The sequence below is a fragment of the Lasiosphaeria miniovina genome, assembly GCF_030549165.1.
Source record: "Lasiosphaeria miniovina strain SMH2392-1A chromosome Unknown B0T26scaffold_3, whole genome shotgun sequence".
Taxonomy (NCBI): Eukaryota; Fungi; Ascomycota; class Sordariomycetes; order Sordariales; family Lasiosphaeriaceae; genus Lasiosphaeria; species Lasiosphaeria miniovina.
In genome coordinates, this window is record NW_026848222.1 from 5,821,288 (window position 1) to 5,845,950 (window position 24,663).

General features: G+C 54.6%; 7 protein-coding genes and 1 non-coding gene across 8 annotated transcripts; 4 read left to right on the plus strand and 4 right to left on the minus strand.

Annotated features, from left to right (window-relative positions):
* Positions 1–2,373: 2,373 nt before the first annotated feature.
* B0T26DRAFT_605615 (uncharacterized protein) lies at positions 2,374–2,742 on the minus strand (the record flags this gene model as incomplete). Its single annotated transcript, XM_060435814.1, has 2 exons — positions 2,374–2,423; positions 2,529–2,742. Coding segments are annotated over 2 exons (264 nt in total), but the record flags the coding sequence as incomplete, so codon positions are not given.
* Positions 2,743–3,810: 1,068 nt separating this feature from the next.
* B0T26DRAFT_641714 (uncharacterized protein) lies at positions 3,811–5,651 on the plus strand (the record flags this gene model as incomplete). The annotated part of the gene is made up of 3 exons (XM_060437367.1): positions 3,811–3,923; positions 4,048–4,335; positions 4,400–5,651. 3 exons carry the CDS (start codon positions 3,811–3,813, stop codon positions 5,649–5,651), a joined length of 1,653 nt encoding a protein of 550 aa, XP_060299256.1.
* Positions 5,652–5,931: 280 nt separating this feature from the next.
* On the minus strand, positions 5,932–7,692 carry B0T26DRAFT_750612 (amino acid/polyamine transporter I; the record flags this gene model as incomplete). Its single annotated transcript, XM_060445247.1, has 3 exons — positions 5,932–6,164; positions 6,242–7,013; positions 7,072–7,692. The coding sequence occupies 3 exons, from the start codon at positions 7,690–7,692 to the stop codon at positions 5,932–5,934; spliced, it is 1,626 nt and encodes a 541-aa protein (XP_060299257.1).
* Positions 7,693–9,548: 1,856 nt separating this feature from the next.
* On the plus strand, positions 9,549–10,106 carry B0T26DRAFT_740310 (uncharacterized protein; the record flags this gene model as incomplete). The annotated part of the gene is made up of 2 exons (XM_060443832.1): positions 9,549–9,579; positions 9,682–10,106. 2 exons carry the CDS (start codon positions 9,549–9,551, stop codon positions 10,104–10,106), a joined length of 456 nt encoding a protein of 151 aa, XP_060299258.1.
* Positions 10,107–12,073: 1,967 nt separating this feature from the next.
* B0T26DRAFT_674920 (uncharacterized protein) lies at positions 12,074–12,463 on the minus strand (the record flags this gene model as incomplete). The annotated part of the gene is made up of 1 exon (XM_060439761.1): positions 12,074–12,463. The coding sequence occupies one exon, from the start codon at positions 12,461–12,463 to the stop codon at positions 12,074–12,076; it is 390 nt and encodes a 129-aa protein (XP_060299259.1).
* Positions 12,464–14,901: 2,438 nt separating this feature from the next.
* B0T26DRAFT_t98 lies at positions 14,902–14,990 on the plus strand. The gene has a single exon. It is a non-coding gene; the product is annotated as a tRNA-Thr (tRNA).
* Positions 14,991–15,237: 247 nt separating this feature from the next.
* On the minus strand, positions 15,238–18,403 carry B0T26DRAFT_852926 (OPT oligopeptide transporter protein-domain-containing protein). Its single transcript, XM_060447657.1, has 5 exons — positions 18,199–18,403; positions 17,977–18,093; positions 17,842–17,923; positions 15,643–17,747; positions 15,238–15,574 (listed from the first exon to the last, which is right to left on the minus strand). The coding sequence occupies exons 1-5, from the start codon at positions 18,277–18,279 to the stop codon at positions 15,368–15,370; spliced, it is 2,592 nt and encodes an 863-aa protein (XP_060299260.1). The 5' UTR covers positions 18,280–18,403; the 3' UTR covers positions 15,238–15,367.
* A 4,508-nt stretch (positions 18,404–22,911) lies between these two features.
* Positions 22,912–23,874, plus strand: B0T26DRAFT_801902 (uncharacterized protein; the record flags this gene model as incomplete). Its single annotated transcript, XM_060447036.1, has 2 exons — positions 22,912–23,357; positions 23,429–23,874. 2 exons carry the CDS (start codon positions 22,912–22,914, stop codon positions 23,589–23,591), a joined length of 609 nt encoding a protein of 202 aa, XP_060299261.1. The 3' UTR covers positions 23,592–23,874.
* Positions 23,875–24,663: the final 789 nt, after the last annotated feature.

Below are 24,663 nucleotides of genomic sequence, written 5' to 3' on the forward strand. Positions count from 1 at the left end.
CGTGCGCTGTAAAGTAAACACCGACCTCAGACTAACCCAAATGAATATTTTGATCTTTCCTGCTATGTTTCGGAGTCTAGAACTGCAGCTTTTCTAGACTCTGGAGTCGGGCCCGAAAAGCTGCAGTTCCAGACTCTGGTGGAGATGTGGAGATACCAACTAAGGCCGGCAGTTGCGCGCAATAGTAGAACTGAGGCTATTCCCGACCCAGATATTAGCGCCTCACGCGTAAACGTAGTCAGTGGAGCACTGCTTCTTAGGACAACACCGTTTATTGACTCTGTTGATAGCGTGCCCGACCCGATACTAAAACTCTCGCCCTTCCGAAATAACCCGGTTGCCCGCGTCGAAATTATATCCCTTCTCTCCCCAGATCCCAAATTTCCTGTCCAGCGGAAGAATCCCAAAACACACAAGTCTCGGCCATCAGTACCGATATCCACCGTATATCATATCGAAGGTCGCAAGTAGGCGAGAAGACTAAAAATGGAGAACCCTCCAATTAGGAATATGTCACAATATTGGGATTAGTGAGCAAGAAAGATCTGGAAGCTGCTATGTGATTCTTCGCCACCAGCTTCTGCCACTATTCATAACTATAAAAAAGAGACTTTTGGCCTTGCTAAAGGAAACAAGAGATTAGACCTTTTCAGACAATTCAAGCCTTACCTCCCTGCATCAAATGCTTCATTTCCGTTGCCCGGTGAATGCGCGTGACAGAATAACATCAAAACACGCACAGCTCAAAAAGCTACTGAGAGGAACTCAGGTTCTGCCTTGTTTGCTTATTATTGGCCACTCGGACGGAACTCTTAAATTTTTAATATCCTCGCCTATTTACAACCAAAGGCTCGAGGGTTCATCCGATCAGTCAATTTTGTCGTCTATTTCTTAACCAACCGCCTAACCCCCAATTAGTCGACAAACTTTTGGGTCAATTGAGGTGCGAACACAGCCTCTCTCCAATGACTACACCACCTTATGTTAGCTTCGGTGGCCTCGTTCAGCTTGAAGATAATCATTTCCATTTGCCCATGACTGGGACTCTGAACAACTGCAACTGAGTCTACCTAATTACCGTCCGTATGGTTTGGTCTATCCCCACGGCAACATCCGCTAGTTTGAGATGCGCTATCTAGCCAATTCACATTCACAATTTTACAACCTCTAGCAATCAACTTAAATAGGGCGGTGTTATCATAATCTCTCCAGACTGCCCTCTTCTTTTCTTTTATCTTTCTATTTATACAACAGGTATATATTCCTCAGCTATAAAGCGCGCTTCTCACAGCGTTTATCCCATCAATCGCAATATCCATAACTTATCATAACAGCCATCGCTGTTTATATTGTGATTATTTTTAGACCTTAATCATGTGTAGCTCCACACTGGAAATCTTTTCTCGACGTTGAGGTAAGAAAACAATTTATAGCTTACGTACCTAGGTAATTAGGGTGGTCTCGTTGTGTCCGAGGAAGTGGCTTTTTGGAAGAGTAATTATTACCTTCACCTGGGCGGCCAAGGGAAGCAGACAACACAATATTCATGGAGCAGCAAAAAAAGAACAAGAATAAACCCCGCAGTTTAGTCAAGTACTAGAGTTAGTCCCGATAGCGATGGGATGAACGACAAAGAGCACATGGGTACATATATACCCTGTTTCTTGTCCTTCCTTTCAGCGAAGTAACTACAGCAGTCATCCCTCAACAGGGAACCCGGCCGGTTTGGTCAAACGTTCACGTTCTTGTGCGGTGGAGAAGACGTGGTCCCTTTGAACCCCCTTCGATTTTTGTTTTTAATGGGTTGCCAGTTCGAGTTCCGGGCGAGGTATCTTTTTTCTTTTCTTTTTTATCTTTTGTTTCTCCACGTCGCCCTTCCTGTAACCGTTCGCAGCCCCGAATAGTACTGAAGTATGAGAAAACATAACAATATAATCAATCTCACACAACCTCTCACGCAAATACCGACCATGATCAGATATGTCTTCCAATTAGTAATTATCATCAAATATACATTTTCCTACACGCCTTCCTTTTCCTATCCTCCCAATCCAAGCAGCAGCGCGACTCGCACGCGCCCATACTCAGTCAACCCAAGCATCAAGCACCCTCGCTTAATTACAAGTACAGAGCACCGGCGGCCAGAGCCACGGGGACGGCGGCGACGGCGGCAAGCAGCCGGGCGGCGCCGGAGGAGGTGGTCGTAGTGGGGGCCGAGGTGGTGACAGTGCTGTTGTTGCCGGCGGGCGCGGCAGTGGTGGAGGAGGCGACGGTGGTTTGCGGGCCGCTGGATGTTGTCGTGGCGGCGGAGGGCGCGGTTGTTGCCGGCTTGGTGGTGGTGGTGGAGGAGGAGGAGCTGGACGAAGAGGTTTCCGCAGCGACGACAACCTCACACATGTGGGCGGCCGCGGGAAGGACCTCGCCTGTTTTTGCGCGGGTTAGTTAACTAGCTTGTGTAAAGTCCAGAGAGAAACAATCGCGTATGACGAATAAGGTAAATATCAAGGCATGAATGAGGATCTACATACTAACTGAGACGTCGTTGCCGCACGCGGCAAGCACACACGACACGGCGCTGGTGTACGTGGCGCGGTAGTTGTCGGCGATGCACAGGCAGTCAAGATCGTCGGGCTTGCAGTTTGTGGCGGCGGCGACGCCGTCAGTCAGGCACTTTACGGCGCACTCCGGGATGAAGTCGGCCAGAGTCTGGGCCATGGCGACGCCGGCCATGGCGGCGACGAGAGCGGCGACGGAGCACTTCATTTTGACTTTGTTGAACGGTCTGGCGGGTCTTGGAGACGGGTCACGGGTAGACTGGTTGGTGAGGTCTGGATAGTGGGGAATGAAAAGGTCGGTCCGGGGCGTGAGTGGTGTGTTGCTGGCCCTCGCGGGCGCCGACTTCTTTATACATGGCCTGCCACGGTGCCACCGCAATTACACTTAGTCTAGTAGGGAAGTCTTTTCAAGTGACGAGAGCAGTGGCTAATGCAGCAGCCGCGCCGCCCCTGGCAGCAACACGCACTCCGGGAACTCCTAGCGGCCGGTTTCGCAGCGTGCCAGGCCGAAAGAGTGAGCAACCTCGCCTAATAACCCCTCTGAGCCAATGGCGAGGCGCTGCTGCAGTCTTAGGAGGCTTGGCCCGCATGCGCGATGTGACCAAGTGGATTTTTATCTGATCATCAGATCATCAGATAAGATGGCTTGGCGGCCCCTGGCGCTGCTCGGATTGGCCCGCCTGCCCACGTATCCACGGTGCCTTGCCCTGGACGGGTCTACGGCCACGCTGCGTCGGCCAGAGTGGCACGCTGGCTGCCGTCTCCCAGGGCCGCCGCTGCCAAATCCAGGTCGAGAGCCCGCAGACCTCGGATGCACGCGTCCAATGGTGCCCTGCCTGCGCCTTGGCCCTTGCCGAACATCGGGGCCGCGGTGGGGGGATGGGCAGCCAGGAAAAAGCCAAGTTCTTCTCATCTCGCAGCCCCGGGAGAGCGGCTTCTGGGAATGGCTGGCTGTGTGCTTCTCTCTTATCTCTGCCGTCGTTCGCCGACCAACTGTCAACGAGGTCCCTGCAGTCTCAAAGATCGAGCCTCCAGCTCACTAGTCTTCAATCTTGAGTATTGACCTAGTCGGCGTACGTGCTGCCAGGCCTGCCACCGACTCCGTCTGGTTCAATCGACAACTGCCAATTCCGCCATGGGACAACGGGAGCCCTCCGTCGACCTGGCCCGAGCCGGCACCGTCACCGGCAACGGCGCCGGCACCGGGGCAATCGCCCCTTCGACGCACGAAAAGCCGCACATGGAGCTGTCCGAGATGGAAAAGGACCAGCAGTACACAATCTCGAGTGATGCGCAGACGGGCGTGCGCAACATTGAGGCCGCTGCCGTCGTCTGGAGCAAGTGGCACCTGGTCGCGGCCTACGCATGGTGAGACATTTTTCGCCTCTCCTGTCTAGGAGCACGTCCTTTCTAGGGGTACACTGCGCCGGAAGAGGCTTCGATGCAACGCCTTCACAATAGAATATCGATGGCTGACTGAGTGACTGCACAGCATATGGCTGATATATTTCGTGTCGTCGACCCAAGAGGTCGTCGTCCAGTCGCTGTCGCCCTTCGTGACGAGCAGCTTCTCGGCGCACGCGCTGACGCCCATCGCCGGCGTCATCGCGAGCATCATCGCCGGCCTGTCCAAGCTGGCGCTGGCCAAGATCCTCGACCTGTGGGGCCGCCCCCAGGGCATCATTCTCATGCTGATCATCTGGATCATTGGCTTCGTCATGATGGCCGTGTGCAAGAACGTCGAGACGTATGCCGCCGCCGACGTGTTTTCGCTCGTCGGGTAAGTTCATAACACTACACCAATCGTGACGAACGCATTCGCTGACATCCTTCTCTGCCTGCAGAGCCCAGGGCGTGAGCTACTGCCTAACCGTGTTCATCGCTGACACGTCAGCACTCCGAAACAGAGGGCTGATGCTGGCGTTCGCCACGTCGCCGTACATTGTGACGCCGTGGGTGGGCGGGCCCATCTCGGACGCCTTCGTCCACGGGCCCGGGTGGCGGTGGGGGTTCGGCGTGTTCGCCATCATCACGCCCGTCGTGGTGCTGCCGCTGGCGCTGCTGTTCTTGTGGGGCCAGCACCGCGCGACCAAGCTCGGCGTCGTGGCGCCGCCGCGCCGCCGCCTCACGGGCCGCGCCGTGTGGGACTTTGCCGTGCAGTTCGACCTGCTCGGCGTGCTGCTGCTGGCGGGCGGCATGGCGCTGGTGCTGCTGCCGCTCAGTATCTGGAGGTACCAGGCCGAGGAGTGGCGGTCGCCGCTGATCATCTGCATGCTCGTGTTTGGCGTCGTGCTGGTGGTGCTGTTTGTGCTGTACGAGAGCCTGCTGGCGCCCGTCAACTTCATCCCCATGCACCTGCTGGGCGACCGGACCGTGCTACTGGCGGGCATAATGCTGACCTTTGTCTTCTTCAACTCGGCCGTGTGGGGCAGCTACTTTGTGTCGATGCTTATCGTGGTGTGGAACCAGACCATTACGAAGGCCACGTACATCAGCAATATCTACCGCGTGGGGTCGTGCTTCTCGGCCTTGGTGCTCGGCTACGCGATCCGCCGGACGGGCCGCTTCAAGTGGGTGGCGCTGTACTTCAGCCTGCCGCTGATGATTCTGGGTGTCGGTCTCATGGTGAAGTTCCGGCAGCCTGATAGCAATATTGGCTTCGTGATCATGACGCAGATCTTTGTGGCCTTTGCCGGCGGGCCGCTGGTAGTGGCTGCTGAGATGGCCATGATGGCGCCCGTCGACCACCAGCACCTCGCCGCCATCCTGGCCATCCTGGACCTGTTCGGGAGCGTGGGGTATGCCGTGGGAGCGAGCGTTGCCGGCGCCATCTGGGCAGGTACCTTCCCGGCCGCCCTGGCCAGACACTTGCCCGCAGGCACCCCCATCGAGAATATCTACAGCAGCATCTACTCGCAGCTTGGCTATCGCGTGGGGACCGAAATCCGCGCCGGCATTAGCCTGGCCTACGGCGATGCCCAGCGCTACATGCTCATCACGAGCTTGGTGGCTCTGGCTGCCGCTCTGGCCTGCGCCGCGTTCTGGAAGGACATCAAGCTCAAGGACTTGCATCAGGTGAAGGGGAATGTTGTGTAAATAGTGCCTTTTCTTTTTCTCTTCATCAGCGTCGGAACCGGAAGAATTGTAAGACGAATTTTGTATTTGGAGATAGCAGGCAAAATCGGGACCTCACAAGAAAGGGGTATCAGCGACAAATATTCAACATCAACACTCGTTGGTGAAAACAAGACTCTCTCCGACCACATGGCACCAAACGCCTCCGCCCTAATTAGTCGTGCTCATCTATCTAACCCGCGGGTTGTGCCTTGCTGCTATTAAGAATACTCGAGAGAAGTAGCGTCCTGCTGGCCCTTTCTCATTCGACCTTTTTCGAAGGGAGGGCGTCGATATCTGTCACTGGATCCACAACAGCGGTGCCAATGGTGTCGGTTGGCGGACCCCGATAGTTCTTGTGGCCCCAGGCAAAGTACCACACGCCGGCGATTGTAAAAAATCCGACAAACACAACAGGGGCGTAGTTAACGGTCAACGCTGTGACGGGGAGGAGAGACGGCATGCAGAACAGGGGCACGGCGAGAAACGACCAGGCTATGGACACGACCGACAACGCAATTAGCATGGAGTACTGTACGAACACGAATGAGTGCTTTTGGAGCGTATCTTACCAATGGCAACACCGTTGTAGAACCAGCCAAACTTGCCTAGAGGGAACTTGCAGTCTTGGACCTGTGCTCGCCTCTCAATCATCGACACGAGAATTGGCGACGCGTACGACAGTGTCAGGCAAATGACGCCAACGCCCGAAAATGCATTGAAGGCGGCGGATGAGCCAAAATAGATGACGCCCAGCAGAATTTCGACAACCATGGTGAGCATCATGGCGTTCAGAGGTATGTCCATCGTCGGGTGGACCTTGCTCCACCACTTGGAACCTGGGATGGCACCGTCGCGAGCAAAGGCCCAGGTGCAGCGCGAAGTAGCCGTTGTGCAAGCGGTACCGCAGAGGATGGACAGAACCAGGAGCGGGATGAGGAGAGCAAAAGCGCCTCCCGGGGAGCCGACCGCATACAGGATGATATAGGGCAGGGGCTGGGCGAAGGCGGTCAGGTCGACGACATTGGGCAGGATGAACATGAGGGGCACGAGAAACAGCAGGCCGCCAAAGGTGTTGATGACGATGGTTATGACCATGGCCTTGGGCACCTGGGTGGCGGGCGAGCGCACTTCCTCACACATGCTGATGATCATGCCCGTCGACGACGTGGCGTAAGCAGCGTGCAGCAGGCCGACCATGAACGACCAGCCGTCGGGCCACCCAGACGTGGGCTCAAAGTCGCCAAAGGCGTAGGCGGCACTGCGGCGTCCGTTTTTGGCAACCGCCAGGATGGTCACCATGATGGCGATGATGCCGGCAAAGGTCCAGTAAATGGCAAATGTCTAGCACAGAATAGAGGTTAGCCAGCGCCCAAAGATGACTAGGGACTCTGATACGCACATCTAAGTGGTGCAAGATCTTGTTGCCAAAGGCCGAAATAGCGTTGCACAGCAGCGTGACTGCCACAAAGGTCAAGAAGACCTGGTAGACCTCGGCTTGCCAGATGCCGACGCCAGGCTCAGACTCGAAGACATTGATGCAGGCAACGAAAAAGAGCGTGGTGCCAAAGTTGACGGCAAGGGTTATTGTGATGTTTCCAACCACGTACGCCCAGCCGCACATGTAGGCGGCGATACGGCGGAAGCGGGCGGGGGCGAGCATGTAGGTCTGGTAGTAGACGCCGCCGGCCGTGGGGAAGACGGACGTGATCTCACCCAGCGACGCGGCGACGCACAGGATGATCAGACTGACGAGGACCCAGCCCCAGATGACGACAACAGGACCGCCGCCTTGCAGCGGGTAGTAGAGCGTCGTGCCCAGGCCGTACGGGATGGAGGCGAGCACGAACGACATGAAGGCGACGTGCCATGTCGATCGCGTGCGCACGAGTTCGGCCTTGTAGCCAAGCGCGGCGAGCAGGTCGTCGGCCGATTCGGCATCATTGGTCGCCTCTCCGTAGGAGCCGTGTGTACGCACCGGGATTTGGTCAGTGGCTGCCGCATCGCTGCTTGCCGTCGCCATGGTGGACGGCTGATGACGCGACAGGCGCAAGTGCCCAGATTAAGATGCCTGGAGCCAAGGAACCTGGGGAAGAGCCGGTGGTGTTCGCGGGCAAGCACTGCACTACACTGCACTGTCGACAAGGTGATGCCGTGCGTGGTGGAGCTTCCCTTCCGTCTGTCAGGCTGTTCGTTGCTTCCGTGCGTCGTCCGTCGTTCCTTTCCTTGCAGTCCTAGGAAAGATGTTGTCAGTCGTGAGAATTTCGACTTCTTCAGTCTCCATCCCACGGGGCCCCAGCAACAGCAATGGGGAAGGTGGGGGGCGTCAAGCTGCAGCTATTGGGCACGTCGAGATGAGGACCTTGGCCAGGCCAGGCGATCCCTGCAGGTTGGTTGCTCTTGCCCCGGACGCCTTATCGCGACGCCCAATCGGCCGCTCCGCCGTTGCTGATTGTGAGGGTGAGCTCCGAGGCAGGAGGGCCCTCGATGCAGGTGAAGAAGTCGCGCTTGACTCTGTCAGATTCAAGTTCAAGGCCTCGGCCCACGTCGATTTACCTTTCTGCACCAAGCATCTGATCGCTAACCTGGCGGTTCTCAGATCCAGGCGCGATCCCAGCTTGAGACATGTCACCGAGACATTTCTTCAGATGGCAGCAGGAAAACTTTGGATCGACCCATTTTTCTGTCCACTGTGGGCCGCCCTCCAGCGTTCTGGGTGCACTGTGCAACCCCCCACAAGCCCACAAAGCACTACACCCCGCCGCCGCCCGCAGGAGCAAAGCAACCTCGCGCGGTGAGAAGATTGCGCTCCACAGTGCGGTGGGCAAAAAGCGGCCCGATAACCTGAAGCAGCTAGGCGGCCGATGTGTGTGACGACATGGGGGTGCAGGGATTTTGATTTTGCACTGGCAGGAGTGAAGGAAGGAGCACCAACCAGCGCATGCTGCAACCTTATCATTTGTCTGTGCTTGCAGCGCGCTGCCTGCCCGCAGAGGGCTCGACTCCTAAACGAGGCAAAACTTCCAACCGCCACCCATTCCGGGCTGGATTGCAACTCTGTCTGTTTGGCTGTAGCGGTCAGTGCAAGCGATGAGGCACGTGCCGCAACCAATAATGGTCCCAGGCAGCTTCTTCCAATTGCAAGTGGGCTGTTGAAAGATCAGAGTTTCGATGACCTAATTGGCAACGCGAGAAGTGTGGGGGCCTTTGGGTGTTTCGTTTGTTGACAAACAATATTGTCGCCATCACGAGCTCTGACCATTCACTTTCAGTCAGACTCTCCAATGCCTCAATGTTACAGAGTATCTCGACTCACGACGGCGAACTCATAGGAGCTTGCATTCCGAAAGAGCCGCGCGTTCTCTTGTAATGAGAGTGGAACTATTCGCAGCAAAAAAGGAAGGAAAAAAGAAGCAAAAAATATAAAGAAAACCCAGTCATTCAGAGGTTGCAGCGAGTGGATATTGCGGTCATTGCTATATATACGAATACACCGCACAGGTTCCAACTTGAAGTGCTCAGACCGACGAGAGCGAGGCAAAGCTACAACAATGCCAGTCAACCTCTGCAAGACGGCACCGCCGACCTGACATGTTGGCAGAAATAGTTTAGATTATCTTGATTATTCAGCTGTGACCAAGGTTTCGCGCTTACTTGTAGGTTTGCGACATTGTGTCCGCCTTATGACCGCCGCACTACGTTCGGATGTCCGGAGGCCCGTCACCAACTTGAGGCGGTGATGTCGACCCAGGTGAATGAACTTGGACGCTGCAAATCCTCGTCGTGTTTCTATACAGCGAAACTCGAAGCCGAATAATACCTGATTAATTAACCAACAACAATAACACTCACCACCGACAAACTCAAACTCAACTCGCCATGTCTAACATGAAATCCCTACGGTCTCCAAGTTGCAGCACGGCAGACCAGCCAGGCAGCAACGGCAGCCTGCCAGCCAAGACCCACGAAGCCGCCGCGCGGCCCGCCAGCCCACTGGGCCCGCCATTCCAAGACACGACCGCGCTGCTCCGCTACCTCTATTCCGACGTCAGGCGGATATCCGACGTAGCATCGCCCGACATCATTCTCCACCCGGCCGACCGGCGCGTCTCGGCATCTAGGGTTGTCGATGGCGCGGCTGGCCGGCCGCCGCTCGTAGGGCTGGCCGCCGCGCAGGCCCACGAAGACGCCCTCGTTGCGGCCACGCGCGGCACGCTGCGCATGGACGTGCAGGGCATGATCGCTGACGCGCACTTTGGCGCCGTCCTCGGCGTGCTACGCGCCACCAGGCAGGGCTGCGACGACCTCGCGGTTCCATTTTGCGGCGTGTGGCGGTTCGTGGACGGCTGGGCGGTGGAGCATTGGGAGAATGCGGCGGACCCGGCCGCGCTCGCGAGGTGGCTGCAGCAGGAGCCGACCGGGAATGGTCTGAGTTGAGGTCTGGGGTCATTGCTCTGTGACTACGGCTGCTTTGTTAGTTATGTACTTAGTCCGCGTCTCCCAAAATTCGTCGAGGGTTTCTTTTATCAGATTCCCTTGAAGGTAGACTCGACACAGTTAGTACCATTCTGCTTTTTGCCGCGAACCTTCCAAGGTCAAGTCCTCTGCCAGTTGGACAAACAGTCAGTCGCATCAGGAATCGCGCGTCGTTCTTCATGTCTTATTTAGCTAGAAGGAGAGTGGCTGCGCAGTTATTCCGTGATATCTCAAGTGCCCGCGTAACTACTCCTAAGTACTTGTGGCTAGAATGACAAGATTCTCCCTTCATTAACAAGCAAACACTCGGCAAACGGTCACCGCGACATCTTTTGCAATTGCACCATGAATGGCCCTGTGTTCCTGATTATGGCTCTAACTCGTGAACCGGTACTCCGAAAAAAGAAAGGCCAAAAGCCCCAAAAATGTCCAGCTCAAAAACCAGCCCCCTTAAACGACCATTAACTACCTAGATCTGACGAGATCGTCTCCTGTGTCGGAATGTGCCAGATTACCAGACAGAAAGCATCTCGGTACTTGACTACAAGGTAGGATCATGTCTCCGTCTTGCCTGCTTCCCGTTGCAGGAGCGCATGATCCAACTACTTTTTGGTGCAGAATTGGCACAGCGTGTGCTGACACCCGCTGCAGGTAATGCCGTAGGTGAGCGCACTCAGCGACGTCTTAGTCGCGTCGTCGGAGCTTATCCTTTGTGACCACGCGTGATTCGCGACCTTGCACTGGTAGCACTGGCAGCCGCTGATCCATCTGTCATCCTCGCGCTGACACTTGGAGCACTAGTAGCCCCAGATCGACTCCTCGGTGATCTGCAGCTAGTAGCTCGGCTCTATTAGACACGCCGGCTCCAGGTAGCATTGTTCACAGTAGAACCAGCAATAGCCGCACTGCGGCTAGTGACGACGTGATACCCACAGGCACATGGCAGTTTCTAGGTTAGTAGCAAGATCAGTGAGTAAGGTACCTAGATAAGACAGGTAGGCTGTTGTCAAGTGTGAGAGCCGAGAAGAGAGGATGGTGATAGATGCCGTGAAGCTGTGTCAGTGGATGCAATGGAGTAGCACGTGGGATTTACATACCTTGTCTAGATCTGTAAATATATTTTTGTGAGACAAATTGCCAGCAGGCAGGTTAACTAATAGGCCGAGTGTTTTCGGACATCTAGGTCAAATCATAGTCGCCACTGCTACGGGCCGGTTGTAATGGCCAGTGGCCTTGGGTGGAGAGCAGCTACGTGTCAGGAATGCGAACACGCTCAGGAGTGAGCTAACGCATTGAGTTCCGCCACTCACATAACTATTTTCTTGAGACCTCGCTCGATGGCTGTCTGGCCTTCCTCAAGACTCAAAGTTTGCAATCGATGCCTGTTTGGGTCTGCAGCTGAATACCTAGTCAACTTTCCTAGAGTGCCTGGTAATAATTAGGCACTAGTCATGCGTCATTGCCTTGAAGAGCACTTCTCTCACCCCCAGAGACGCAACAAACGCACACACACACATACACACAAACGCAAAGTCGCGAGTCACTACTTCCAATGCGGTGAATTTGGGACAATTGCTGTACTAGACTTTTTGCAAGGAGACAGGCGGAATTGCCATTTCTTGCCGCCAAACCCCAAAAGAAAATGCAAAAGAGATTTGACCCAAGTATTCGCCCGGTCAATATGGCATCTAAGGGTATATCGATGGTTGTCCAAGCTCAAAGATAATTGATACTAAGTACAAAGAGTCGGAAGCATTCGGATGGTGGGATACTTGTTGTGATACTTGTTGTGCAGCAAAAGCATTTCGAGGGAAAACCAACGCGTTGTTTCGCTACCAATGACTCGCAGCTAACTGTTCAGAGACTACATACAACGATTTTGCAAACAAGGCCCAACCGTTTGGCCGTGGAAAGTACCTTCTCAACCACTAAGCAGTAGAGGAGGAAGCCTCACCAGAGTCGGCCTTTGTGTGCTCTGTATCTTCGGCGTAGACGGTGCAGTCCGAGCAGAGCACGTGGTCGCACTCGCGGCAATCGATGCCGGCGTTCAGCAGTTCCAGCGACATCTCGGTGGCCGTGTTGAATGTGTCCATCATGCTGAACCAGTTGTAGGTCCTACTCATGCAGCACGTCCACGCCGCTCCCTCTGCTCGCTTGCACTTGGGGCACCAGAGCCAGTTGCCCGACTCCTCCTCGATGCTATCCTGATATCCCGGTGTCATTATGTAGGTGCATCTGCTCATGCCCCTGTAGCACTCATCCAGCCAGAACCAGTAGTGGCCGCAATCTGACCTGTGCATACGCTTCCACAAGCACATGGTGGTTGTTTTGTTGGTTGTTTTGTTGATTGGGGCGGGGGGGGGTGTTGAGATTGTGTAATTTGTGAGAGTGCTTTTGTTCGCTTTGTTGAATTGCTTAGAGAATGGAGGGGATGCTGGTGAATGCGAAAGCCAGAACTAGTAGCACTGCCGTTCGCTTTATATACCTATTCCTAGATAGGGCAGCCGACGTGACTGACAAGCTGAATTTCCACTTATGAGTCAAAGCACAATGGTCATGGTAATGGCTAGTTTAAATAGAGGCGTTGGTGCAGAAAACAATCGCTAGACAACAAGCAGAAGCACCAAAAATCACCAGATAATTACATTAAATGTCCTATTTAGTCAGAGCAAAAAGCAAACAAAGAGGTGGCGGAAAACCGACATTTTCCAGAACTTGTCACTCGTCAGTTAAATCAAACCACTAAACGGAAACCGGCGAGGAGACTGAGAGTCGTGAATACCGCAATTATTTATGAATGTCCATCGGATAACACAACCTGGCCGTAGTTTTCATATCTCGAGCCATTCGGCTCTGGATTTATCCGGGTCCTGGAAAAAAAGACGAAAGCTTGGTGCAACCCAGTGCCCAGCTCAACCCAACCAATAACCCCATCCATATTCTATACCCAGCTCTACTCACAACTCCATCCCGTGTCCGCAGCTCAGCTCTTTCCACAGCCTAACTCCTAAACAACCCAAACCCAGGATATTATTTCTTGCAGTGCTCGCAAATCGTCGATCCGCAGTTCATACAGTCGATACCGTAGTTGAGGACATGCTTGTCGAGCTCGGTGCTCGAGTTGGAGCCGAGGGGGGCCGTGTTCCACTCCTCGCATTTGCAGCAGAGCCAGCCCCGGCTCGCCGCTTTGGCGCGGCACTTTGGGCACCACAGCGACTCGATGCGGGAGATGGGCGTCACGGCGTCGGTGCCACATCACCGGGCAGACGGCTTGATGAACCCAGATGTGTCCGCACGACGGCTTACTGACTCGCGAGCGGTGGCACATCGCGGCGATTTTCTATATTTATGTGCAGGGTGTTGAAGAGAGGTGTGGTGGCAGTAGGCTAAGTGTGTCGGTTGGCGAAGAGGAGAGAGGTAGATGTGGCGGCGAATGTTTCTTGGTTCAGATATTGTGGTTTGGTGAGAGAGAGATGAGAGCGGACTGATTTTGGCCTTCTGTGATGGCTGATGACAAAAGGCTGTCAAACTTTCACGAAGCTGACGGGAGGGCAGTTTAATATAGACGTGGACTTTCAGCCGTGCAGTCGGCGCAGCGCGCGGCGAGTCCTATTGTTATTTATTTTTTCGGGTTTTCGGGTTCTCAGTTTCTCAGTTTCTGCTCAGATGTCTCCGATACACGACTAATGATATCGGTGCTTCAGGCTAGCTTTTGGAAACGTTAATTACGGCACAGGTCGGCGGTAGTCCGATTGTCCAAGGAACAGAGTGGCAGTCTGATTGTTCACGAAACAATAGTGGCTCGAGACGAGGCAACCTAATAATCACGCGGAACCCAAACAGCAACATGGTACCGATTCGAGGTAGAACAAACAGTAGCAGGTATGTATTTACGGTGGTTTCATACACGAGGTGCCCGGGGCATCCAGACAGGTAGCCATGCCAAACCCAGACCCCAAGCGGCGAACGTTAAGATTCGGCACAAAATAAACAATAGAGCCTAGCGGAGAGTGATTGGGTCTCCCGATACGATGTATGCATGGCAACTACAATAGGCATCTTAAATTGTTTTTTTAAAGTAGAATAATAAGAAAAGAAAGTGAAAAGAAAAACTCTAAAAACAAAATTTCACCACCGTAGTTTGCAATTCCACGCCGCCATTCCAAACTCCCAAAACCTTCCTTACTACTTCTCTATACAGCACTTTCCGAATATCAATCCTAATTAATCACTACATTATTTGATCACCGCATAATCCGAAACCCGTAACAACTAGAGATCTCCCTACTATTAAAGTACAAAACGTTAAAAAATACCCCAACCTCTTCACGCCTCAATATGCCCTTTTTCGCCATCAATCTCAATCACTGCCCCTCTCGCATATTACTCTTCCGATAACATACATTATCGTATCTCCTTATCGAATTCTAAGACATCGAAAAAAACCCTAGGTCTCCCCCTTCATGCCTCCCATATAGCAATTCCCAACTTCCTCCTCCCACTGCACACTCTAATATTCGCCACATCACCCTCTAATAAGCTACAAGGCAGCATCCCGTATTTAATAATCTTAATAAAACACCAAAATATGCCCCCGAAAACATCTTCGCACACACTATACCTTACTTGCACATACCTAGATAATTGCAACGAATCCCCATCACCCTAACTAATGACTCCACTTTATTTCAGCACGGAGCTCCGATAAGTCGCGATAGAGGTGAATGTTGCCAAGAAGTCGAAATAAACATCTCAAGCCTGTTTAGCATAGTGGCTAATGCGTTGCACTTGTATCCATTCGATGATTATATGCAAAGATCACTGGTTCGATTCCAGTAACAGGCAGCCCCCTTTTTGGCGGGTCTCGTATCTTCATGAAATGAATATTCACTCATTCGGTCTGTCATTCTTTCTTGGATGTTCGGCTTGTTTCGTCCGTCGTTTGTTTTGTTTTGGTGAGCGCTTCTCGGGCAAACACGTTTTAGAACGTTTCAATTCCAGGCCCTTCTCAAACAACACCATCACCCTATTGTACACGGTGGCAATTGCAACCAAAGTCATGAAGAGGAAGATGTATTAAGACATCGCAAAGGCTGTCCAGAAATACAATGATTACCTACGCCCGAAGAAATGTACGCCTGAAGAAATGTACCCTCATCTCGCCTAATAAACTCCCGCAATCCTCACCGAACGGCGCAACCAGGCAGTCTGGCGCTCGCCTCTCAACTAAACTCGCCAATTCTGGGACCAAAGTAGTCATCATCAGCGAGAGTGAGACGCACGCAACCGCCTTCGGCGTCGCAGCCGTCGTTGAGAACATTATTGCCCCACCAGTCCAACTCGATCTCCGAAAGCTGGAGCGCAAAGAAAATCACGATGCCCGAAATAGCAATAGCGCAGGAAAAGGCCGCAGACGTGACATAGTTGTACTGTAAGACGCACCCGAGTTAGCTTTTTGCAGAATGGATTGGATAATTGACGGGCAAATGTGTATCACCTTTGACCAAAATGGGAGGAAGCGCTTCTTTAGGTACAACCACGAAAAGGCCGACACGGGAACCGCGGGCCAGAGATAAATCAAGTTGTACGGAGACCAGGACAGAGCGCCGGCAATCATGACAACAGGGTGCGTGTTCCGTAGGATGGAGTTTCTCGGCCACTTGCGGTTGAGGTAGAAAAAGAAGACGACAATGACTATTCCAAGCGGGAAGCCGACAAGCGTTGACGCGTACTGACCACCAACACCCCAGATCTTACGAGGGCCAACTGTGCCCCACAAGACCGCGGCCGTGAAGAAGGTGTTCGGACCGGGGCAAGTGAAGCGGAACGGCGCGTCCTTGGTGCAAATGCCTTCGATATGAACCTGGTACTGCAGCACAGCGATGCTGATCAGGGTAGATGTGAGTGTCGGCACCATCTGGGCAAAGAAGGTGAAACGAGGCGGAATCTTGAGGTAGTGAGCGAGCTTGAGATCCGAGGAGAAGGAAATGGCGTGAGCACAGGTTACATAGCCGTACGACTTGAAGAAGCACATGGCGATGGCGTTGCCCTCAACCCAGACACCTCCGATAAACTCGGCGAGCACGTTGAGAGTGACCTCGATGCCTGTCATGGCCGCAATGATGCCGATGGGCACCATGAAAACCAAGCACAAAGCAATGCCGTACAAGACAACCCACGGTGTCGTATGGGTTGGCCAGCAAGCGATACCAACCATGCCAATGGCGATGGAGATGGCTAGACAGATCATGTACCACCACTCGGGAACTTCCTTGTATACCTTCATCAGGCGGTTGTGCACGTCGAGGTCCGTCTTCCGCTCATTCTCAACCTTGCGGTTCTTCTTTGGCTTGATGCTGTTCCACGCGTCCCGCAGTCCCATGGTGATCTCGCGGCGGTGATACAGCACACCGTATGCCACCGTGGCCGAGTACATGGCAAAGAAGAACATGTACACGACCACGTTAGCGGCCGACAAAAAGGGTGGCGAGTAGGCTTGGTACTTCTCCGAGTCGAAAATGCCATCTTCATTGATAATGGACTTCACCTTGTATAGATTGCCAAAGTGATCAAACGGCCGGTTCGAATTGATGGGAAGGTAGCCAGTGTTGAATGCATTGCTATAGTAGATTGCAGCGATGATGGGCATCGAAATGAGCGCGCCCATGAAATAGTTGAACGTGGAGAAGAAGGGCACCATGAGCGGGTCGAGGTTGAACGTGAGGATATTCCAGTCAAACGTGGGGATGGGGTTGAATCCAAGGCCCGAGAGTCCGCCCGTGATGGTGGCAAGGTCCGGGTTGGTGGGTGCGATCCACGTCATCCAGCTGAAGTAGCTCAGCGCGGTGAAGATGTAGTTGGGGAACCAAAAGTAGGCGAACATGAGGCCAAAGGCGATGCCAAAGTAGCGAAGACGGCTGATCTTCCAGATCGACCTGAAGGGGCCCGGGGTCACGGCTGTCTCCGTGGCAGAGTCGTGAAAGGCCGAGTTGAGCGCAATCGTGACCAGCGATCCGGGCCACACGCAGTAGGCGGGATACACCAAGAAGCGGCGGCACAGTCCAGCCAGGCCATAGCCGATGAAGTTGGTCGAAAGAGCAATCAGAAGCTGGTAGCCGATACTAATGGCCCACGACTGGTCAAAGTACTGCGGGAGGTACTGAATCCAGACAATGTAGTTCGTATATGGCGTGCTCTTGGCGACATTGGACATGATGGTGACCAGCATATGCTCCTTGCGGTTGAAAGGGCCCGGGTTGAGGCTGTGTCGCACACCGAACATGGTAAAGCCCACATCAGGGAGCACACGCTCCAGGAACTTGCCAGCCGGGTAGGCCAGAAGCTGGGGAACCGTGGCGATGACATAAATACTCGGCAGGCGGACGTCGAAGAACGAGTTGATGAACGAGATGCAGCAAGCGAAGAAGATACCGATGATCCAGGCGCGGATGGTCGATACGGGCGTAGTTGGGTCGTCATGGTTGTCGACCACAGCCCGCACCTCTGCGTAGGGCGAGTTGTTGGTAATGAGAGCGGCCTCGATCTTCATCTCCTGGATCAAGAACTCGTGGTCTTCGGGGTGCTCGAAGACGGCCTCATTGCCTGCATAGCACGTGGCGCCAGTTAGTCAGGGCCAGTACGGTTGGCTGAGCCATTGCTAGGTTGCCATGGGGAGTGGGGCACGGGAAGAACCTACCGAGAAACTCCTCAATCTTCTGGATGACCGCTATCGGAAAGTTGGGGTCGCGGGAATGTTGCAAGTGGACTTCTGTCATCAACTTGGGTTTCACATCAGCGCCGCCGCAGGTTAGATCGCAACACTAGTACGTACGCGCTTGGTATCCTCGAGAGTGAAGGTGCCCGCAATGAGCTTGGCCTCCTCAATGTCCCTCTCGGTGACATTGAAAGCCTCGATGGGGATGCGAGTCTCGAACGACTCAATGACGGGCTACATCGAGGAGGGCGACGAATTAGCAATTAGCAGTCAGTGCAAAGGGAGGCTATTGCCCTGCGTGCGAGCAGACAGGCGACGGCGCGACAGGCCGAAACATACCGATTTCTTCTCTTCGCCCAGCGGGGGGCCATCGCCGCCCGAGCCCGACGAGCCGGGCGCCTTCTCAACTGTCGCAGACATGTTGGCTGAGAAGAGGATCGATGTGCGGGATGCTGTCGTTAGGCTACAACTCGAGGCGTCAGGACGGAGACGAGACCATGCACGGCCTTGAGGGCTACGCGGATGAGAAAGAAAAAGAGGGGAGATGCCCGAGAAGGAAAGTTTGGGATAGAGTTTGCGGAAGGCCGACCACCTATAATCAGCGCAGATAGAGTAGGGCGGTTTCGCCATGCAATGGTGCAAGAACGTGACCTCGACCCGTCGTCACCTCCACGTCGTCCAATGTATCAGACGTCAGTCTGGGGAAGCGATGTCGGGAGATAAGGTGCGGGCAGGCAGCGCCTGGACTTCATGTTCGGCTGCCGCTTGGCACTACATGGAGCCGTCTAGTTCCTGCTCCTGCCTTAGGTAGTCTTACACGACTCCTGTGTTCCCGATCGCTCCTGCCGTGTCTTACCATACCGACCACTGGGCGGGCATACAGCACCTGCCAGACTCGCCAAATACCCGGTCGCGACGGCTGAATTTGGAGCCACTTTACGGAAAGAGCGCGGGGCGAGGAGGGGCAGGAGGAGGTTAGCGACTGGTCCGTCCGAAATTGACTTTTCTTATCAGTGTTCCGAAACGAGAAGTTGCGATCAGCTTTATGCTGGTGCTCGAGTGGCAGATCGCCCTCCCGGGCGCCGGCATGACTGCGCTGAAACGCACGGCGGCCACCACTGCAGAGCGGCCATAGTACTTATTGCTGCACATACTGCTGCAAGCACTGCACGCACCGCTGGGCGCCACAGAGGGAGGGCATTGGAGGCAAACTCTGGTCATCCCAAGTAATGAACACACCACCGCCATGCGCCCAGAACGGCCGGTTATCGAGCGCACGCAATTGGAGCGTCCAATGACGATGATACGCGCTCTCATCCCGAGTCGCATGCTAATCTTCCCCAAATCACCAGGGCGGGCAGGAGCATGAGCAGCCGCTTCCATTCCAGCGGGATAGATCGCTGCTGGCATTGAGCTGTGGAGTTTGATGAAGCACGAACTTGTTCCATCCCCATCTTGGCACGTGATAGGAACCGCCAGTCGGGACAGCACAGGGCAGGGAGGGCAATGGCAGCCCGCCAACGGCGGTGTCCAATGGCACCGCCCCCTCTGCGCCGCGAACCTGCCGCGTCCCTCGCCTACGGGAGGTGCCGTTTCGATCTGTGGGGGGTCCAAGGGCGGGGGGCTCCATGCCCTGCAGACCATGGCCTCGATCTGCTCCGCAAAAAGGGAAGGAGCCGGGACCTGAGCCCAGCGAATGAAAAGGTGCGATGCAGCTGCCCATTGATTGGTTCGAGTTGTTTCCTGTCCAACGTTTTTAGACCGGCGATCCCAACTGCGCGTGCCCACTAGCACTTGGTGCCGAGGGATAGTCCCACCCACCGAGAAGCTAGAACTACAATGTCGATGCCCGAGCTTCGTTGTTTCACTTCCTGTTCACCTCCCTATATAGGTAGGTCCCGTGACGCCGAGAGCTCCGGACACCGGCTGGACGCGCATCGAAATGCAGGCCACTCACTGCGTCCAAGCTCTGTGTGCGGTGTGCCGACCCTTTCGCTGCCGAATCTAGCTATCGCTGCCAGGACGTGCAATTTATTAGCCTCGGTTTTACTTTCGATCTATCGTGCGGCCTTGGACCCGGTGCACAGCGTGGACGAAGCGCTCATCACGTCGCTTGGCTTCCTGGAAAAGGCAGGAGGCCGAAAATAGGCGAGAGTGGTGAGATACTTAATGGTGGTTGGGGAAGGTCAATTCTGGGGTTGCCTCCGCGTCCGCCTTATCCGTCGCCATCCAGGCGGCCTGACTACGTTTCTTGGGGCAGCTACGCTGCGAGATATATTCGCAGCATCACGCCTCTCGCTCCCAGCCGATACCAAGGCGATACCGAGGCCTTGCCAAGGCTCTTGGCGTTAGATTCCCGCGGCAAGTCGACACCGAGGCTTGCAGTTTCTGCCGCAGAGCTCTAGACCTTCTGCACCTATCCATGCATCTGCGCCAGCTACCCCCCGACCCGAGCGCTTGATAACCTGGTCTGGATCGACGGGGAGGTGGTGTCGGGCAGGAGAGGGCACTGGACAGCATTTCGAGAATGCGCAATCGCAATCTGAGAAACTGGCTCATATCCAACCGCGGAGGCCCAAATATAGTGCCGGCTGAATGAAGCTTGGACGACCTTCCGTGTTGAGCGGGATTACTTCAAAATTACCTCAGCCGCTCTTGCAGCGCCGGTTCATACATGATCCAGCAGCGCTTCAAGGGGCGCCGCGCAGTCTTCCACCTATCACTGCCCTCTCTTACTTGCCGAGGCACTGCACGCAGGGCCCTCCCGCTTCGCATGTCGTTGAGAGAGGCTTGTGCTCGGCTACGGCCGGGCGCATGTTCGCGGCGTGCTGTCTACCCCGTCTTTAGCCTGCTCTAAACTGTCGAGGTTTGCGCAGACGGCTATGTTCAGCCTTTTGGAGAACCAATCTAGCGACAATTAACGTGTTTGCTCGTTAGTTACTTCGCAGTCTGTGCAACTTTGGGTGCTAATTACGGCCCCCAAATCCCAAACCCCCGAGTCGGATTCCACGGCGGCGGTGGCGAGGAGCCAAAGACGATGCCTTCACGCCTTGAGGGTGCGCGGATAATATGCCGAGCAAGACACCAGTGACCATAGATGTTGCCTCAATTTCGGTGAGAAACATGGCCAGTCAACCCGGGACAGACAAACCGCTGGGGACAGACAAACCGCTGCCGCACTGGTCAACTACAACGTAGACAGGACCCAACCTGAGTCTATTCCGAACCATTTGTGACCACACGGGCTCAACATGCAACACCCTATGAATTTCGCGTGTATGCGGAAGTCTAAAGCTCTGCCGGTCAAGTGAAGTACAAGACGATCGTCGCAGGCTCTAAGTCAGCAACACGGCCTTGTCGGCCTCTCATTTGGCCGACGGCGGGGTGACCACCGAAGGATGTCCTGCCAAACCGAGATCAGATGGCCCTGTGGCAAAGACATTAGACGTAGCAGACAGCCAAGGAACAAAACGCGCAGAAGCCGAGGATACTGCGCGACTCGGGTTGATCAGTTTCCGCTCTTGCTTTCACTCGCGATGCAGTTGGCCACCTGCCCTGCCCGCAGCCAGACAATGAACAACAACACTCGACGCAGAAAGGCGCGCGCCACCATACTGCACCACGAGCCCCTGAGGCCTCACTCCTCCCCGCCCTTGGCCTGATCGAGATCGAAGATGGCGCGTCGCCCGGCGGGGTACATGAATGCGCGGCGTGCATTGCATGTCTCTTGCATGTTCGGACGCAGCGCACCCAATCTCTGCTCCGTAGTCGTACCCGGTTGCGGTACGTCAATGTCTTGCAGCGCCAACACCTGCCACATACGACCATAGGTGCTAGAGAACTCGGGATCCCGTCCGCTCTCCCCTCGATAAACTAGCGGCCGCCAGAGTAGTTAGGTCGGTGACGACCAGCGAATTCCTGGTGTTGTATCTTCTTTTTGTCTTTTTGTTTTTGGCATAGCTCGTGCTGTCCGGTTAGAGTTGTCTAGGCGCCGTGTGGACTGTAAGGTGGTGGTTGCACGCCGTTTCACTCGCTGGCACTGCAGCAGAAACACGCAGCACGGTGTCAGCCAGGTGAGCACAACTAAATTAATAGGGAGCTAGGTAACTGCCTATGTCGAGGTGCTGGCAGCAGTGACTTGATCTTCCATAATTCCAGGTTGTGAATCGCCGGAGACCCCGGGCTGTTTTCCTGCCTGTACTGTTGCCAGTGGCTAGTGGCTTCTACATGTGCCAAGAGACGCAAGTCGGCCTCAGCAAGATTGAGGTTTGGTCAATGGGATATGCGCTGGGGTGCAGGAAACTTTATGCCAAATCGACGCCGCACATGAAGAGCCGGTGGCAAGTTGGGACTCAGTGCGATGAGATCATTGACGTGATCAGCATTTCAGCCCTTTCATCAGACATTACAACAGAATTTGATGCTTTAGAGTCATAGATGCAGGGTTGCAGAACGTCTGGCAATGATGTCGTGAGAAAGCTAGCAATATGCAAAGGCAAGAAATGAGTCACAGACTGGCTGTGAATGAGAAACAGTAATTACAGGTTGTGCCCATGGATGTCTTCTCAGCGGTGACGCTCGCGTCTCCGCTACATCTCCTGTGAACCTGGCCCTACCGTATAGCATTCAAATTAGATGTAGACGAGAAAAAGTGGCCGTCACAGCAGGCGCAAGGCGTGGGAAAGGCGCAGCTGCTGTACTGTATATAGCCTAAGGTCGCAAGCTTGCGATTCTAGACAGCCTTTTACAGGGGTTAGCGCTCGGCCCGTCAGCGGAGCCGTTGTTGCTCGATAGGAAAGTCTTTCTACTAATAGCTCTCACATACACAGAAATGGCTGCTTCGGATGGCTGGTGTCAACTTCCACACGCAGACCACCTAGCTAAGTGGCCAACTTGTGACGGCAAAAGTAGGAGGTATATAAACAGGAAAGCTCTCCGCCCCATAGCCTTCCTTTCGTCCCGCTCCAGCAAGCACCTGCTTCCTCCAGCTTCTATTACACTAAGTTTCCAGTTTCAGCTTAATCCCCATCCCTATCCCTAGTCCCACCCACAATGCGCTTCTCAGTCATCAACATGCTGGCGCTCGCGGGAGCGGCTGCGGGTTTCTACGTGCCAGCGGGCCAGGCGAGCGGCGTGTACGCCGTCAGCTACAACGAGGACGGCAGCGAGAACCACACGCGCCTGGGCGACGTCGACACGGCGAAAAAGGTCTTCGCCGTGCGCGGCGAGACACTGGCCAAGCGCACGGGGGCCGTGACGTGCGACCCGACCGAGGCCGTGCTCAACGGGAACGACAACGGCGCCGCGGCCACGGCGCTGGCCAACCAGTGCGGCGCCGGCGCGGCCGTCGGCGCCCGCCTCAACTACTACTCCATCGTCGGCTGCTCTGTCGCCTACTTCTGCAACATGAAGTCGCACCCCCAGGTGTGCACGTCCGGCAACGCCTGGGCCTCCTTCCACGACGTCAACGACCGCTGCGGCGCCAACGTCCCGGGCTGGTAAGACACCCGCTGTTGACTTTGATGGGAACTGAAGGGATGGCAGAACGCTGTGCTGACGCAACGCCCAGGGAGGTCTACTATGACTCGGACGGCGACGACCGCTACGGCTACCAGTGGGTGTGCACATACCCCGGCAGCCACTTTTGCAACGAGAACCGGCAAGCACAAGCCATTCCCAGCACCGGTTTTGGCGAGACTAAGATATGTTTTCTGACACGTCCAAATAGCTGAATGTAGCCCGCCAACGCTTCCGCCGTTTACCTCCTGTTGGGTTTGGCTGGGCTCTCTACTTCTGCCTCGTGGAAGCGAGGCGTCCGCCGCCGGGCATTTCGAGTTCTCGTTTTTATTTCTGTGACTGTTGGCTCTTGTTGAAAATCTTTGCATGATTACGTGCTTAACATAGTCTCACGCGCATTCACAGGGCAACGAAAATTGGGGCATTTGATGCAGGGAGCAGCGATGCCAATAAGCAACTTAAATAAAGCAAAGAAAATAAAGCAACTGGTAAATAAAGCAAAGCGCCCTCGGAATAAAGCAAATAGGTCAGGGCTTTATTTGCTTTATTTACTTTCTTTGCCAAGAAAGGGGTGGGGCAGGGGCCCTGGTTCTAGCCTGTGCGGGGCACCTTGGCCATCAAATTTTGCCCTGACCACCATCATCATCAATACCATCAACCTCAACAACCCGTACCAATACCACCCTCTACAATGGAGCCTGGTAGTCGCATCGACCTGACGATTCCGAATCCTGCCAGGCCCAGCTGCACCCTGAACGCAACGCGCCGCCCGGTACTCCGAAGCATGCCTAAGCAGATCCTCGATGTTATCAACATCCCAGAGGCAGACCTCGCTCCCGACCTCCTCGACCGGCCCAAAATAACCTCACGCGATGGAAAAGCCTTTATATTAGAGAAATGGGAGCGCCGCAAGCGGTCTAGGAACAGCGGGATCAATACCTATGGATATTGGCTTGTGCAGGTGGTCAACAATAGTCTGGGTCCCTCTTGGTGGTGCTGTTCCCGCTGCTTTGACACTCTCTACACCGGAAAGGCTACTACCAGCGCCGCCAGCCACCTCCACACCAAAAACTTGATATACGAAGATTCTGTACAAGAAGAAGGAGAGCCGCCGGTTAAAAAACAGCGGTCGGTAGCGGACCTACAACAAGTCTCCCTGAGGCCACCAGTATCTTACACCCAGGCGGAAAGGTTTAAGTCTGCGCTATTGAATTAGATTGTGACTTCTGATATATCGTTTTCTGTGGTCCAAAGCATTGACTTTCGTACTATACTCTCTATTCTAGA

What these genes read in the sequence shown, in the direction of transcription:
- B0T26DRAFT_852926 (XM_060447657.1), bottom strand. Translation starts at nt 18,279, where the DNA reads ATGTCTGCGACAGTTGAGAAGGCGCCCGGCTCGTCGGGCTCGGGCGGC. An exon ending in GAAGATTGAGGAGTTTCTCG is followed by an intron (nt 17,748 to 17,841) that starts GTAGGTTCTTCC and finishes CGTGCTATGCAG; the next exon opens with GCAATGAGGCCGTCTTCGAG. An exon ending in TCCTCCCATTTTGGTCAAAG is followed by an intron (nt 15,575 to 15,642) that starts GTGATACACATT and finishes TGCGTCTTACAG; the next exon opens with TACAACTATGTCACGTCTGC.